Source organism: Hibiscus syriacus, unplaced genomic scaffold, assembly GCF_006381635.1.
Source record: "Hibiscus syriacus cultivar Baekdansim isolate YM2019G1 unplaced genomic scaffold, ASM638163v2 tig00111543_pilon, whole genome shotgun sequence".
Lineage (NCBI taxonomy): Eukaryota > Viridiplantae > Streptophyta > Magnoliopsida > Malvales > Malvaceae > Hibiscus > Hibiscus syriacus.
In genome coordinates this window covers 513849-529028 of record NW_024063116.1, presented here as the reverse complement: position 1 = coordinate 529028, position 15180 = coordinate 513849, and the positions used below count along the sequence as shown (strand labels likewise).

The window sequence follows — 15180 nt, the reverse complement described above, 5'->3', positions numbered from 1 at the left end:
ACTATGATAGAATAATGACTTGGGTGAATACAATGCCAGTTTGAAACATATTTATCTTTGTTTTCACTGTTTAAATATCATGTCTGTTTATTTACTGATTTTTGTATTTAATTATTTAGCGGCCCGATAAGGTGGATGCTTTACGTCGGGTTTTTCTTGCACGACGGAGTTCACGCATCAGACGACGTGTATGTGCTATTAAGTCTCTGTACACCCCAATAGTGCGAAGACACCGCAAGAAGAAGCCCGACTCGCCTGTCATCCCTCAAGAGTCCACTCCTATCGTTGAAGAGGCCCCTATCATTCCTCGAGAGTCCCCTCCCACTGTTCAAGAGGCCACTGTCATCGTTGAAGAGGTCCCTCCCACCATTCAAGAGCCCGATTCACATGGCGTCATATGTAAGATTCTTGAGAAACCCTCTGACGTGCCGGACATGATGGATGAGAGTTGGCTCTCATATGAGTTACCGACCAGTACCATTCCGGTATCTGAAGTGGAGAGGAGACAACTACCGGACACAATTCTGGATAACACCCTTTGGGCTAAGACCGCAGTTGATTTTTATCTACATGAGCGGAGCCAGGGGTGTTTCACTGACATATGCAAGCTCAACGATGATATCTATTTGTTGCTTGATCGGTCTTGGTGGGGCGTATTATTAGGGGTCGAAGACAATGGCTATTTCGATGGAGGGGTAAGTCTTATATTTTTCTTATATTTCAATTTGATTATTTTTTTTAAATTTATGTAAGTCACTAATATGTCTTTTTTTGTAAAACAGCATATCGATGCGTGGGTGTCACGTCTTCTAATAATTAGGAAACTTAAGAAAAATAAAAGAAATACACGATATACAATTATTCCAGCGTCTTTTAACGCCGTTCACTTGAAGAATCAACGAGATGAATCATTTGCGTTGGGCAATGGACAAGCTAAACTTTATACTGCATGGTGGGAGGTCGATAAGGTTAGTATTTATTTTAGATTGAGTTTAAAGGTATTCATAAATAAGTGCGCAAATGAATGAATTATTACTTATGATTGCAGGTGTTTATCCCTGTTTTGGAACGTAAACATTGGTTTCTCGTCGAGCTTCAGCTCCCATCCCTTAAGGTAATAATATATGACAACATGATAAATTATATATCATTGGCTGATTTAAGAGATATTATTAAGGGATGGAGCTCTCATTTGGCTAAATTCTTGGATGCGATAAATTATTGTACTCGTTCTGGAAACAAGAAGCCAAAGAAGCTCAATATTACAGTTAGCAGAGACGAGACCGCACCACAACAAACGGAAGGAGCCAGAGGGGATTGTGGTCCTCTCGTATTCTTGGCGTTGGAGCGTTTGATCACAGGAAGTATAAAGTATCTACCTCCCACCGATAGAGATAGAGCTACAGTAGGCTTATGGTTTCGGCATTATATGGCTAGATCGATATATACGAGACGCTTCCTACCTGCATCCGCGTTATAAAAATGTCCATAAACAATTGGTAAGTTTATAGGCTTTTGGTTTGAAAATGTTTGGTTAAGTACCTAGAATTCAACAATTTGTTGTTTGTAGGTTTTAGATGTGTAGAAAGTGTTGTTTGAGCAAATGTTTGGTTTCTACAGGTTAATCTCAGAAGTGAGCTGCGTGAAAATGATGTATGGCTGCAAAAGTTGATTCAATAGTAGATGAGGAAATAAGAATTATTGCTTATTTTTTGATTGTTTAATTAATTTGTAAAAGTTGATATGTTTAATTGATGTGAACATAATTCTTATTTGTGCTTGTTTAATTGATTGAAATGTAATGGTTGATTTTGTTGATTTCAATCTGCATTATGTTGAAGGCAAAAATGACTATCGCAACGCGAAACTAAAATCGCAACGCGAAACTAAATTCGCGTTGCGATTTTCATTTCGCTTTGCGATTCTCTCGTTGCGATTTTCATTTCGCATTGCGATAGTCATTTCTACGTTGCGATATTCATATTCGCATTGCGATTTTCACGTTGCGATTTTCATTTCGCATTGCGATAGACATTAAGATGATTGCGAACGTCATTTCCGTGTTGCGATAGTAAAATGAATGGCTAATAAGTGATAACAACTGAACATATCATAGAAATTTTCAAACTCAAGTTACTAATACATGCCTAACTGAAAATATTAAAAGTTCACACATAAAATCCACATAATACAACGTTTGCATTTAAAAATCACCTAAGTTAACAGTCCCAAAAGGTGAAGCCGGTTGTGATTGGGATTTTAAAGATGATTGCGATTTTGATTGCCTTTTGCTTGACACCATATGAGCTTTGGATTTTGACGAGGATCCATATTTTGGTAGAGGAAAAGATGATTGTGATGGCACTGATGATCCACATGTCAACCTTGTATGACCACTTTCCTTGCACCGACTACAGGTCGATCTCTTCTTCTCTTCACCCTTAGACGGTATACGATCGTGACTTTTTGGTCGGCCAGGTAGCCTTCTGTCCATGGCTGGTGGCAAAACTGTTTGTAAGTCATCTGGTATGTCCCACTCAGAAGGATGTAGAATAGGGTAGATAATCTCGCCATAAGTCTGTCGATATACTTCTGTAGTGTAGCAATCCATAGCGTATGCGCTTGAATCATCTTGGTTTAGATGAAGAGAAACTTTTATAAAATGGCCACACGGATAACCAGATGTTTGCCATTTCATACAACTACACGTCTTTGCATTTAGATCGATAAGCCCATTTAAGTTATCATCCAGTACTTCAAACAAAGTGTTTTAACATGGTTCAACTCTCCATGATGTTGACTTCACAACACGTTTTGTTATCTTTTTTTCTGTCCATGGTGTAACACGATATTCTAATGTTCCTGTAAATTTAAATAAATAATACTTAGTAAAATATATGATAAGTTACGAATTTAAAGAAATAATACATGTATGGTTTCTTTTCTTGTAGTACAACTGTTGAATAGAGGCTCGAAAAAACTCCATTAACATAGTAATGGGTAATTTCCGGGAATGAAGACTTAGCGTGTTGATTGATTTTGCACTATTAGACGTCATGAAACCATATCTTGCTCCAAGTTGATGGACTCTTGACCATCTTTCAAACCTGACATCTTCTAGTGTTTGAGCACACTGAGGCAAAACACGTCTTAAACAGTTTATATGCTTATTGAAGTCCACTTCCCGATAAGCTTTTACAGCCTTCCAGTATGTCCATTTGTGATTTTTTATACCAACAGACCTTGATTTTAGATTTCTATACAAATGAACACCACAAAGTCCATGAAAAGCATCTGGGAAACACATTCTAACAGCGTTGTCAATTGAGTTTGCCCTATCAGATATGATTGTCAGATTGCTAATAGGACCTATGCAATCCCTAAGATGCCCCATAAACCATGTCCATGAATCAGAGGTTTCAGATTTGCCAACCCCGTAAGCTATTGGTAGTATCTCATTGTTAGCATCCATGGCTACTGCTAATAAGTTTACTCCAATGTATCGACCTTTTAAATGTGCTCCGTCAACTATAATAACTGGGCGCATGCAAATAATAAACGAACGAATCTACAAAATCATATATACAAGAAATATAATCATTTAAATGTGAAATGCATGTAACTAACAAAAACGAGTCATCAAAATTTTATTGATTTACTAACCGCAGCACCAATGGCAATAAACAGCAACTCAAAGCGTCCATCTCTATCTGTTTTGATATGAGTTACCGACCCAGGATTTTTCAGCTTTAAATTGTGACAATAAGCCGGCAGTTAGGCAAACGATGCTTCTGGCGACCCCCTCAACAATTCCAAGGCATAACATTTGGCTCTTCAAGCTTGAGAATATGAGATACTAATCTTGAACCGAGCATTCATGTCAGTCATAATTTCATGTCCCCGATATACCCTGCCATTCAAAAATATTAACTCAGCCAGAAAACCACCCAACACCTTTTTGTTTGCCTGTCTATGGTGAGGAAAAACTTGGGTTCTTGAACATGTATGTTTATCAATAAAAGTTCTAACTTGAAACATTTCGCAATCTCGCCACTACAGTTTTTGTCAATCATACACCTTGTTTCGAAACGATCTTTGCTTGATTTGTTAACTTTTAGTTGATAGCCATCTTCCACACATTTCGTATACAAAGCTATCTTCAAGTCTTCCTTTGTATCAAAACAATCATCTTTCTTGATATGAATAATTTTTGTGTAACAATCAACTGCTATCTTTACCAACTCTTCTTCCGGTATCTGAAGTAATTCTGGCATATTCCAGTTATACTCCCTTGGCATTTTCTTCGGGGACTTTTCTTTGGGGATTTCTTCTTCTTCTTTTTCTTCTTCAGTGTTATATGAATTACAGAATGAATGTTCAACATGTTCATTTACAGTCGTAACTTCCTCCTCATTATCATCAACAACATCTTCCTCGGCAACGACTGTTTCATCATCAAAATTCGGGTATTGACCAATATCAAAATCATTACACGCAGGGTCTATTTCTTCTTCTGAAAAATCATCAAAATCCGAGTATTGACCAAGATCAAAGTCCGGGTATTGACTAAGATCAAATTTCGAATACTGACTAGTACTCACAATTTTTTCTGTTGGCTCATCATCGTCTAACTGGTCAATACGAAAACCGGAATTTGGTGCTGAAAGTTGATTGGGATTTGGATTAGGGAAAGGTTGTGGGTTTTGATATTGTGTTTGGTATTGGAAATATGGTGAAACAATATTTGCTTGGTGATGAAATTATGGTAGAACCATTAAATTTTGAGCACCATAAACTGGGGTTGAAAAACTTAGTTGATTACTACCCGCTACTGACCCAACTTCACTACTTCTAGGTTCAACAACATACAATGTAACATCATCACTTGAAACACTAATGTAAGCAATGAATCGTTCAACATCTTCATTGTCGGTTAACAAATAAACTTTACCATTTCTCTGATAAGATAGCCTAAATCCACTTAGGGGCTCTAAATTCAATTTATTTGCAACACGTAATATTAGAGTTTCATAAGTTAACTTTTTTAATGACAGTTTTAGTTGAAGATTCATGGGTAAAGGCATATATTTTAAAACACCATGAACATTCTCCCATGACCCTCCAAAACACAAATCTATCCAAACATGATCAACATTAGATGATTTCATTATTGTAAATTAATTTACTAAACAAACGAGCTACGAAACTAAAACCTATTGTCGGATGGGGAAGGATGTTGTTGGATATAGGAACGGATGTCGCAGGAGAGAGTAATAGACGGAGATGGAATGAGTTGCGATTTAGGGATTTAGGTTATGAGTTGCTGCTGCTGCGTAGTTATATACCCAAAACATTTGTGTTGCAAAACTAAAACATGTTGCGAATTCAAAAATCGAGTTGCGAATTTGAAATTCAGTAATGCGATAGTCAGAATCGCGTTGCGATAGTCATAATCGCGTTGCGATAGTCAGATTCGCGTTGCGATTTACATATTCGCATTGTGATTTACGTATTCGCATTGCGATTTACGTATTCGCATTGCGATTTAGGAAAATCACAACGCGAATTTGAAAAATCGCAATGCGATAGTCAGAATCGCGTTGCGAATCTGGAAACTGATTTGCGATACCGGAGATCGCGTTGCGAATTATCGATCGTATTGCGATTTAGTTGGTCATTTTGACAAATCTAAAAAATGTTAATTAAAATCATATATTATAAGACATTTTTGGTCACTGAGATTATTTTCTCTAATTAATAATATATAAACGTTAAAGTTAAGATAAAATAAAGCATCAAAAAAGACAAAACATAAAATAAGAAAAGCAGACCCATTGAAAACACATCAAAATATAAAAGTTTGAACGATACGGTGTTTTGTGCGTTAGGTCCACAAAGCCATTAGTGCGATGTCATTGAGAAGAGAAAATTATTACAAATTTCTTCGATAAAAGATAGTTGAGTCAGGGACACGTGATTGGGCATCCCATTGTTTCTCCAGTGTCTTCCATGTCTTTTTCTAGTGTACCAACAAACATTTGATGATGAATTGGACACCTACTCCTTGAAGAACCAACAAACGAATTACACGTACCATTCTTACCTGTATATTCTTTCTCATCACAACCCACAAACATCATAGCATAAGAATCATGTGGAAGGAACGAAACCACAGTGATCTGCTACACTAGATAGGCTCAAAACTTGGAACTGTTTCAAGTCCGATGGAGCTGCTTAGAGTCTTCAACTCTTTCGCCATTTGTTTTCTGTGTTTGATATTGACTTCATTTGGCTTCTGCTTCTGCAATGGAGGAATAACTGGTAACTTTGTTAGAAAAGAGTATTCTCCTGATATGCCACTTGACAGTGATGTTTTCCGAGTTCCTCCTGGTTATAATGCACCTCAACAGGCATGTTTCACTTCTTCCAAATCTCATCATCTTTCTTTCAGTTTTTTTTTCTCAACATTAGATGTTTGATTTTCCTATAGGTTCATATAACACAAGGGGATATTGATGGGAGGGGAGTGATAATATCCTGGATAACTCCTGATGAACCTGGCTCCAACACAGTTATTTACTGGTCGGAAAATAGCAGTCATAAGAATCAAGCCGAGGGAATATTTGTGAGATATAACTTCTTCAATTACACCTCAGGTTGCATTCATCACTGCACCATCCACAAGTTGGAGGTATTTGACTGTTTCTTCCCTCTTTTTTTGTTTAGTTTCACAAACTGACAATTTTGAGTAGAAAAATCTTGGGTTTTTTTTTTCTTTTTCCGATTACAGTATGACACCAAATACATATACGAGATTGGAATAGGGAATTCGACTAGACAATTCTGGTTTGAGACTCCTCCAAAATCTGGGCCTGATGTTCCTTATACTTTTGGTCTAATAGGTACTCGACTATTTGTTTGTTCCCTCTGATTTGTCTGATCATTTATCACTTCAAAAAGATAAACTCCATGTAATTGTTGGTTTTTGTCTTGTTCCTAATTTTCAATTAGAATGCTTATATTTCGTTGCGTTTATCAATGTTTCAATCATATTTTTTTTTTTGCATGGATTGGTGAACAGGGGATCTTGGTCAAACACATGATTCAAATGTTACACTCACGCATTATGGATCAAATCCAAAGAAGGGGAAAACAGTCTTGTATTTGGGGGATCTCTCGTACTCCAATGACTATCCGTTCCATGATAATTCTAGGTGGGATACGTGGGGAAGATTCGTAGAGCGGAATGCTGCTTATCAGCCTTGGATCTGGACGGCAGGGAACCACGAGATCGATTTTGCTCCGGAACTCGTATGCCATTCAACGCTTAAACACTATCATGTCGACATAGAAGGTCCTAGATCCTAATGGTCTAACAACTGTGGGTTAATGCAGGAAGAAACTACACCCTTTAAGCCGTATAAGCATCGATATCATGTACCGTACAAATCGTCATATAGTACTTCTCCGTTATGGTATTCGATCAAGAGAGCTTCGGCTTATATCATTGTTCTATCTTCTTATTCTGCAAATGGTAATTGTTCTACAATTGTGTCTAGAGATGGTGTTTATCCTACTGATTTCCAACTTCAATTTTGACAGGAAAATCTACTCCTCAATATAAATGGTTGAGGGATGAGCTACCAAAGGTGGACAGAAGTGAGACTCCATGGCTGATTGTTTTAATGCATTGCCCAATCTATAATAGTAATTCACATCATTTCATGGAAGGAGAAACCATGAGAGTGGTGTACGAGTCATGGTTTGTCAAGTACAAAGTAGATGTTGTATTCTCTGGTCATGTTCATGCCTACGAGCGATCCGTAAGTACAATCTAATTCAATGTTTCTTTTATTACCAAAGATATTAACCTATAAATCACAATGTTTCACATTGCAGAATCGTGTGTCCAACATTGCATACAATATTTTGAATGGACAGTGTACTCCTGTTAATGATCAGTCGGCACCAGTTTACATAACAATTGGTGATGGTGGAAATCATGATGGACCAGCTCTAGGGTAATGCTTATCACTGTACTTTCTGTATACAATATAACTAGGAACTTAGTCAAATCGACCACCAAAAGACATCAGTAGATTCTTCTTCTTTAACATGATATACCTTCATCTAAATTTTCTATTTTATTGATTACATATCATGATACTTTTAACTAATAATTGCCACTCCTTGGTTTAAACAGAATGGTGGAACCACAGCCAAGCTTCTCAGCCTATAGGGAGACAAGTTTCGGTCATGGTATTTTCGATATAAAAAACCGGACACATGCTTATTTCAGTTGGCATCGTAATCAAGATGGATATGCTATCGAAGCTGATTCTTTCTGGTTTCATAACAGGTATTGGAATCCCTATGGGAAATCTTTTGTAGCTTCATATTAGTCAATTATTCATCTAATTAAACTATTTCAGGAATACTATGTAGCTTATGTTCATAGTATTTTCCAGCTATATAATAGTTAATTGGAACATGCATGGTCTTGGTTTAAGCATTGTCTAAGAGTTATTTGCTGTATCAGCCTTTCCATTGCTGTCAGCTTGGATGGTTTGCATGAGTTGACATTATTCATGAGCATACATTAAACAATTGTAATAATACATGTAAGCATGAGAATAATCTGATATAGCAACAATAAAGAGAAGACAATAAGACATTCTAGAAGGTAATCTGTTGCAAGAAAAGGCAATAATAATCGAACCAACCAGCTATTCTTGGTTTAAATTCTCTGCAGACTATAACATGCTGTTGGTACTCTGAGCTAAGAAGGTGAAACATTGGGAGATTTCTCAGGTTCCTCATATGCAAGCAAAGCCTTAAAATCCTATGGTCACACCATCCAACAGATAAGATCAGATGCATATAGATTTGCTAAGTTAGAAACATACTTTCGGCATATTTTTGCTCCTTACCGAAAAGGGTACATTTCATTTGTGCAAATTCCAGAGCTTCTGTGCTGCAAGTCACGATATCATACTTGAAGTTAGTATGACATTCCTCGATGAATGTCAAGCCGCTATTTCGGAGATTAGGTAAAAGGAAGTGTATCAAAATGTAGTGTGATTCACCTGGTCTTGTACCACGGGAGTCGCATATCTGATATCTCTGGTAATATTTGTCTGCTCTCAAGACTCCCAAGAGTTGTGATTCATGAACTTTCCCTAGACCTAGACCAAAATATATATATATATATGTCTTCGTCATAGGTCTACCATCAGAACATCTTGAAGATTGGTTCGTTGGCGACATGGACGGCAAAGGAACCATTACTAAAAGCAGCAGCCAAAAGTTCTATTTATGGTCTGTTTGATTTATTGAAACCAAGTTTCGGAAAATGAATTTTAGAAAATGAACTATATATTTTGAAAAAAAGTTTACAAAAATTAGTTTCTGGTATTTGAATAATGTTGTGTAAAACGATTTCGGTTGTTTGATAAATTTTCCTGAAAACATTTTTTGAAATCTATTTTTAATGGAACAAACACATTACAATTTATTTTTTGATTTTTTATCTTTTGTTTTCTTATTAAGTTAATTTTATTAGTATAAAATTATATTATGCAAAGTTTTGATTATATATTACAATTTTTTATTTTTACAAGTGTGTAGTTTCTAAAATAAGATTACAAATAGAATAACAAGTTAATGAAGATAGATTTGTTTTTCTCCACAATATGCAAGCACAATTGATTGATATACTTGGCACCATGAACACAAGACCATAATACTCTTCCTAAAAGTTACATCGCTAGCAACAAAACAGTCATGTTCTACCGCAGCCAAGCAATAACCCCTTGCAGCTTCAGTCACTTCGAACTCTTCTCCTATTCCACTCAACCATCCATTGTTTCTTTCGTAAAATCCACACATACTTGCATTAGTAGCATAACAATATCACACCTGAGCCAATAATAAAACCAAACATATCCTTAATAGCTCCTATCAGTCAATCTTAATTACTCTTTACTGCTAACTTACGAAAGGATAGTAGACTCCACAAATATTTAAAACATGCAGTTTGCAAACAATTGAAGCCATGCACATTTAGCATACCAATCTAAGCAGTGGAGTTTATCATCCTTACCTAAGCCAACCCTCCTTATATGGCATCCATCCAAAAATAGGTGAATCACCATACTCTCAAGTCACAACCTCTTCATATCTTTGAAAAGGTATGAAAGATTACAAAACAACTCCTTGGTCATAATCACCATCGAAACAAAAACAACTAAATTTTACCAACCTTGCAAATTAAGCCACGTCTTGTTCCTTGCCTTCAACACTACGCTTCTTTGCAAAATCCCAAGCTTCTTGTATGTTTTTCATAACAAGTTTCTTCCGATTGTTGAAATCCAAGTCTGATTAAGAACTGGTACACACACTCAATGCCTTCATCTCTCGAGCCTTGCTTCATGAACATTTTTCAGAATATACGGTCCCTAGATTGAGCACTAGCCAAGTCAAACATTCCTTAAACAAGAGAATACATTTACAAGCTGTTTTGAGCATCATTGTAAACCATTTTAGTGAAGTTTACTTACATATCAGTCTGTACCGAAGACATATAATCATCAGATTCACAACATTAAATGGCGATTAAATTGGATAATAATCAAGGTAGTGAACCACATAAAACACATGAATGATGAGGCATTTGAATTCAAGCAATCAAATTCAAAGCAACAAAAAATTGAAAGCGCACTATCCAAATGCCTTTGGTCTCAATTTGACTCATCTCTAATAAACCCAAATGCTTCAGAATTTGAAAGGGCACTATCCAAGTATCTGACAATAGTAAGCGATCTAGACGCCAATACATAATCCTCATTCCAACCAATAATTTATTCAGCAATCATCAATAGATTAATTAACTCTTGATCTTCAAAAAAGCTGTGAAGATTCATTCTCTAGTTAACTACAATGCCTACTTTCAACATTTGATCTTATCAAATTTAAAATTCCAGCTTACAAATGATATGATCATCAAAAGAACAAGGATCGTCCACCATCGTCAAATAACAATGTAAAATATTCCACCATCTATTGGCTCGTAACCTAGACACCATTTACTACTTTTGTGTTAAAAAAAGTGCAAATTTCCACTGCAATATCAACATGCAATACATGGCATATATGTGCATGTGTATACAGATCATGCTAAAGAAATGCAAAGCATGTCCCACAACTACATAGAAAAAGGAAATGAATAAGATTATCAGTGAGTTCGGTGGTTTTTGAAAAATGTATAATAAAATATAATTATAATAATAGAACAATCCAAGTTTTCTTTACTTAAATTCATGCATTGTAGACATAAATTGGATCTTCAATCCTCATCTACAAGTTTATTGAAATTCCTAGTTAACTCTTAAACATTATATGGTTCTTTAACAAAGAACAAAAATTACTTCAATACTAATAAATAAAACCATGAATCTGAGGAAAAGGTGAAAAACGAATTTGAAGGAGAAATAATAAAATTACTTGAAGAGGGAGTAGAAGTAGAAGAGCATGAAGAAGTTGGATATGGCGTACGAAGGATTCAATACTCCATTGTTCATAGATGTCAATATTTTCTGATTGTGACCGGAGAGTACCATCATTATTTCTTTTTCTTTAAACAAAAATTTAAGAAAAAATATCCAGAAATAAAAGAACAGAGAAGAGACATTCAAAGTTGCCTGAGTTGTTGCCCTAAAAAGGAAGAGACAATGGCGTTGTTGTGATGCGGTGGTGGTTTGGACAATAACTTTTGAAGAATTTGCTTTGAGTGAAAAATGCTTTGAAGAAGAATGGAAAATGACTTACAAGATTTTATTTGGCAAGTCATTTTACACAAAAACACGGATTTTCCCTTGGATTTTCCTTTGACTGTAAATCAATTTACATTGACCGAAATCTTTTACATCAAAAAAACACTTTCCGTAAAATGTTTTACGGCAAACAAACAGAGCCTTAAAAGCAATATTATAACTACCACCAAATAAGTATGATGAAAAGCATCAAGCTTTTCTAAAACAATTAAAAATATCACTTCTTTATAATATGATCCTAGCTTATAATAAGAATAATGCCTTATTTGTAAGATCCACCCACATCTAGATTAAAAAAAACCAAAAATATCAGTTTTAACGTTACTGTTACAAGGGGAAAATAAAAAAGAGAACAGTCGAAGACAATCACCTCATGAATGTTTCTGGCGTAGTACTTGGAGCCAAAGATGAAGAACCCGGAATTCTCCTTGCCATTGATGAAAACAGACTTCTTCTTACCATGGTAATGCTGCAATGGATCAGTTAGAATACACTAACCATTCTGTGAAGAAGAAAACCATCAACTAGGAAACTGAGCCAGTTTCCTTTTTCCCTCTTATAATAACAGATAACTTGAAGGAAATTTTGGGAAAAAATGTACATTTGAATTGGTGAAACGAGAGAAATGATTGAATAGCAAAGCCCTTGCCTAAATTCTACTCGGAAAACTAGCAAGTACACAAGTCAAGGAAACCAAAGTACATCAAGGCTCAAGCATCAATCCAAGCTTAACAATACAATCAAATATGCAGTGACATCAAGACTAAAACATATCCAGAAGGCTAGGTTATGTGCAATTTAACCGTGTCAACATCAATAATTCATTCAAATATTCTAAAGACTAATAGTAAAATAACCAAGTAAAATACGGGAAAATGATTAAATAGGAAAAAGTACTTTGCCAAAATTCTACTCCAAAAACTAGCTAGTACCCACTTCAATTTTTGCAGTAACATTAAGAATAAAGCATCTCCAAAAGCTAGCTTATATGCAAATTAACCATCTAAACATAAAAAATTCATTAAATATTCTAATGCCTATTAGTAAATAGCAAGCAGTGTTATATCGATATTTTACAGCTCCATGCATAACAAATGAAATTACCCACGAAAACATCTAAGTAATTCACTAAATTGTTAACAAAATTTTCCTAAAATTAGTTAAATCCATCGTCATGCAGAGGGAAACACGTCCTTCACAGCTGATGCAGCGGACAAGTAGTTAAGAGTGTTCCTTAAAGTTTCCTTCTCTCTTTTTAATCTGGCCGCCGTTTCTTCCAACTCCAGTAATGCCTGCTGCTCTCTCGGCGCCCCTTCGAACGTACTCCCTACGAAAAACGAAAATGGCGTCGGGAAAAGGTTCCTCCTCAAATCATGCGCTTCTTTTTCTGATTTCTCGTTAAGCCGGTTCGATAATCGAATCACGTCTTTCATACAACTCTCCACTTCATTCGCTAATCCATCCAAATCTTCGTCACCCGAGGGTCGGTCTTCGAGCCAGTTTACTTCCGCGACGAGGTACGGTTTCGTACGAACCATGCTGGTTACACGGAACCGTTCCTGGCCTTTACATATGAGGAAGAAGCGGTCGTCGACCAGACGTTCGTGTTTGATGATCTCGCCTACGCAACCAACACTGGCAGTTCCGGATTCGTGGTCGGAATAGATAACGCCGAAGCGGAGATCGGTGTGGAGGAGCGTGTGCATCATAATGCGGTAACGGAATTCGAAGATCTGGAGAGGGAGAACGGAGCCGGGGAAGAGAACTAAGGGGAGAGGGAATAGGGGAAGCTCAACTACGTCGTCTGATTTAGCAGGATCGGCTAGGTGTTTCTCTGGGAAAGAGGATGCCGAGCACCGGAGAGAACTGAGCCTTTGCAGCCGGCGCGATTGAGGGAATGAATATGGCTTGCAAAAGGGGTTCGAATTGGGGTTCAAAAGAGAGGTATTGTCTGCGTTGGGGTTTATCGAAGGTTGGTGAGTGAGGGAAGAAGGGGAAGGAATGAACTGAAGGAGAGCCATTGACGAAAGACCAGAAACCGTTTGATGTTTTGCCCAAATGAAAAACCAAACAAATAATCGAGAGAACTACTTCGTGGGCCTTGGCTTATTTAAGTGTCTTTTTGTTTCGTGTATTTTGTCTAACAGACAATGGTGGCGCTAGTGCCTGCCTCGTATTTGATTTCGGTTCCACCCGCCTCGTGTTTAGAGTCACTATTTTAACGCAGTCCGAACAAGGGGATTTAAATTAGAGAAAATCGCCTAAGTGATCAAAATTTCCATATAATATACGATTTTAATTAATTTTTTTTGGATTTGTCAAAATGACCAACAAAATCGCAATGCGATCGCTAATTCGCAACGCGATCTCCATTATCGCAAATTCGCGTTGCATTTCGCGTTGCGATAGTTGAAAATCGCGTTGCGATGGTCTACAGTGTCGTTGCGATTTTCCCAATTCGCAATGCGAATAAGTAAATCGCAACGCGAATTGGGAAAATCGCAATGCGATACTGACTATCGCAATGCGATACTGACTATCGCAACGCGATAATACAAAATCGCAACGAGATACTGACTTTCGCAACGCGATAATACATAATCGCAATGCGATTTTCAAAGCGCCATTAGTATCCTGGCCAAGTATTTTATTTTTAAATTCCAAACACGATATTAATATTGGAACACTGAACCGTCCACAGTATATCCCGTAATCGCAACTCATAACCTAAAACCTAAAATCACAACTCAGTCCCATCTCCATCTCTCACTCTCTCACCCATCTCTGACGAAATCCGTCCCCATCTCCGGCGAAATCCGTCTATCTCCATCTCTCAGAGCCACCCTCACAATCAGAAATGGAAAATCAACCAAATCAACCAACGAGGGTTAGTTTTTTTAATTATTTTCTTTTTGAAATTTTTGCATTATTATTAGGTTTTTCATATTGAAATTGATGATAAGTTTACTGGTAATTTCAATAATAGATTAACCATTTCACTTAGATTGCTTATTAAATCAACCGAGAATCGCAACGCGAAATGCAAATCGCAACGCGATTTTAGTTTCGCGTTGCGATTCTCTCGTTGCGATAGTCAAATTCGCGTTGCGATAGTCATTTTCGTGTTGCGATTTTCATTTTCAGAAACTATTCTTCTCCTGCAAATTGAAACTTGAATGAATTGCATTACTTCAACCAAAAAACAAAGACAAATACGAAATTCACAGTGTTGCAAATTTAAGTTTGAAGAATAAACTACTACTCTTTATGTTTATTATTGTTTTTGGTATATCTTCACAGTGTAGTTTTTGGTATATCTAACTTAGTATGTTTATTGTTTTTATAGAAC

At 36.6% G+C, this 15180-nt stretch overlaps 2 protein-coding genes across 3 annotated transcripts; one reads left to right on the top strand and one right to left on the bottom strand.

Moving 5' to 3' along the window:
• Window positions 1–6108: 6108 nt before the first annotated feature.
• LOC120164832 (purple acid phosphatase-like) lies at window positions 6109–9300 on the top strand. Of its 2 annotated transcripts, XM_039174481.1 has the most exons (9): window positions 6110–6410; window positions 6491–6691; window positions 6791–6902; window positions 7082–7311; window positions 7396–7534; window positions 7603–7823; window positions 7900–8021; window positions 8204–8359; window positions 8753–9300. In XM_039174481.1, the coding sequence occupies exons 1-9, from the start codon at window positions 6225–6227 to the stop codon at window positions 8757–8759; spliced, it is 1374 nt and encodes a 457-aa protein (XP_039030412.1). In that variant the 5' UTR covers window positions 6110–6224; the 3' UTR covers window positions 8760–9300. The 2 variants fall into 2 exon arrangements, with proteins under 2 accessions (XP_039030411.1, XP_039030412.1); XM_039174480.1 differs by lacking the exon at window positions 8753–9300 and having other exon boundaries at window positions 6109–6410; window positions 8204–8509.
• A 3673-nt stretch (window positions 9301–12973) lies between these two features.
• LOC120164812 (lon protease 2-like) lies at window positions 12974–13893 on the bottom strand. The gene has a single exon (XM_039174462.1). It carries the CDS (start codon window positions 13850–13852, stop codon window positions 13004–13006), a length of 849 nt encoding a protein of 282 aa, XP_039030393.1. The 5' UTR covers window positions 13853–13893; the 3' UTR covers window positions 12974–13003.
• Window positions 13894–15180: the final 1287 nt, after the last annotated feature.

What these genes read in the sequence shown, in the direction of transcription:
- LOC120164832 (XM_039174480.1), top strand. Translation starts at nt 6,225, where the DNA reads ATGGAGCTGCTTAGAGTCTTCAACTCTTTCGCCATTTGTTTTCTGTGT. An exon ending in GTTATAATGCACCTCAACAG is followed by an intron (nt 6,411 to 6,490) that starts GCATGTTTCACT and finishes ATTTTCCTATAG; the next exon opens with GTTCATATAACACAAGGGGA. An exon ending in GCACCATCCACAAGTTGGAG is followed by an intron (nt 6,692 to 6,790) that starts GTATTTGACTGT and finishes TTCCGATTACAG; the next exon opens with TATGACACCAAATACATATA.
- LOC120164812 (XM_039174462.1), bottom strand. Translation starts at nt 13,852, where the DNA reads ATGGCTCTCCTTCAGTTCATTCCTTCCCCTTCTTCCCTCACTCACCAA.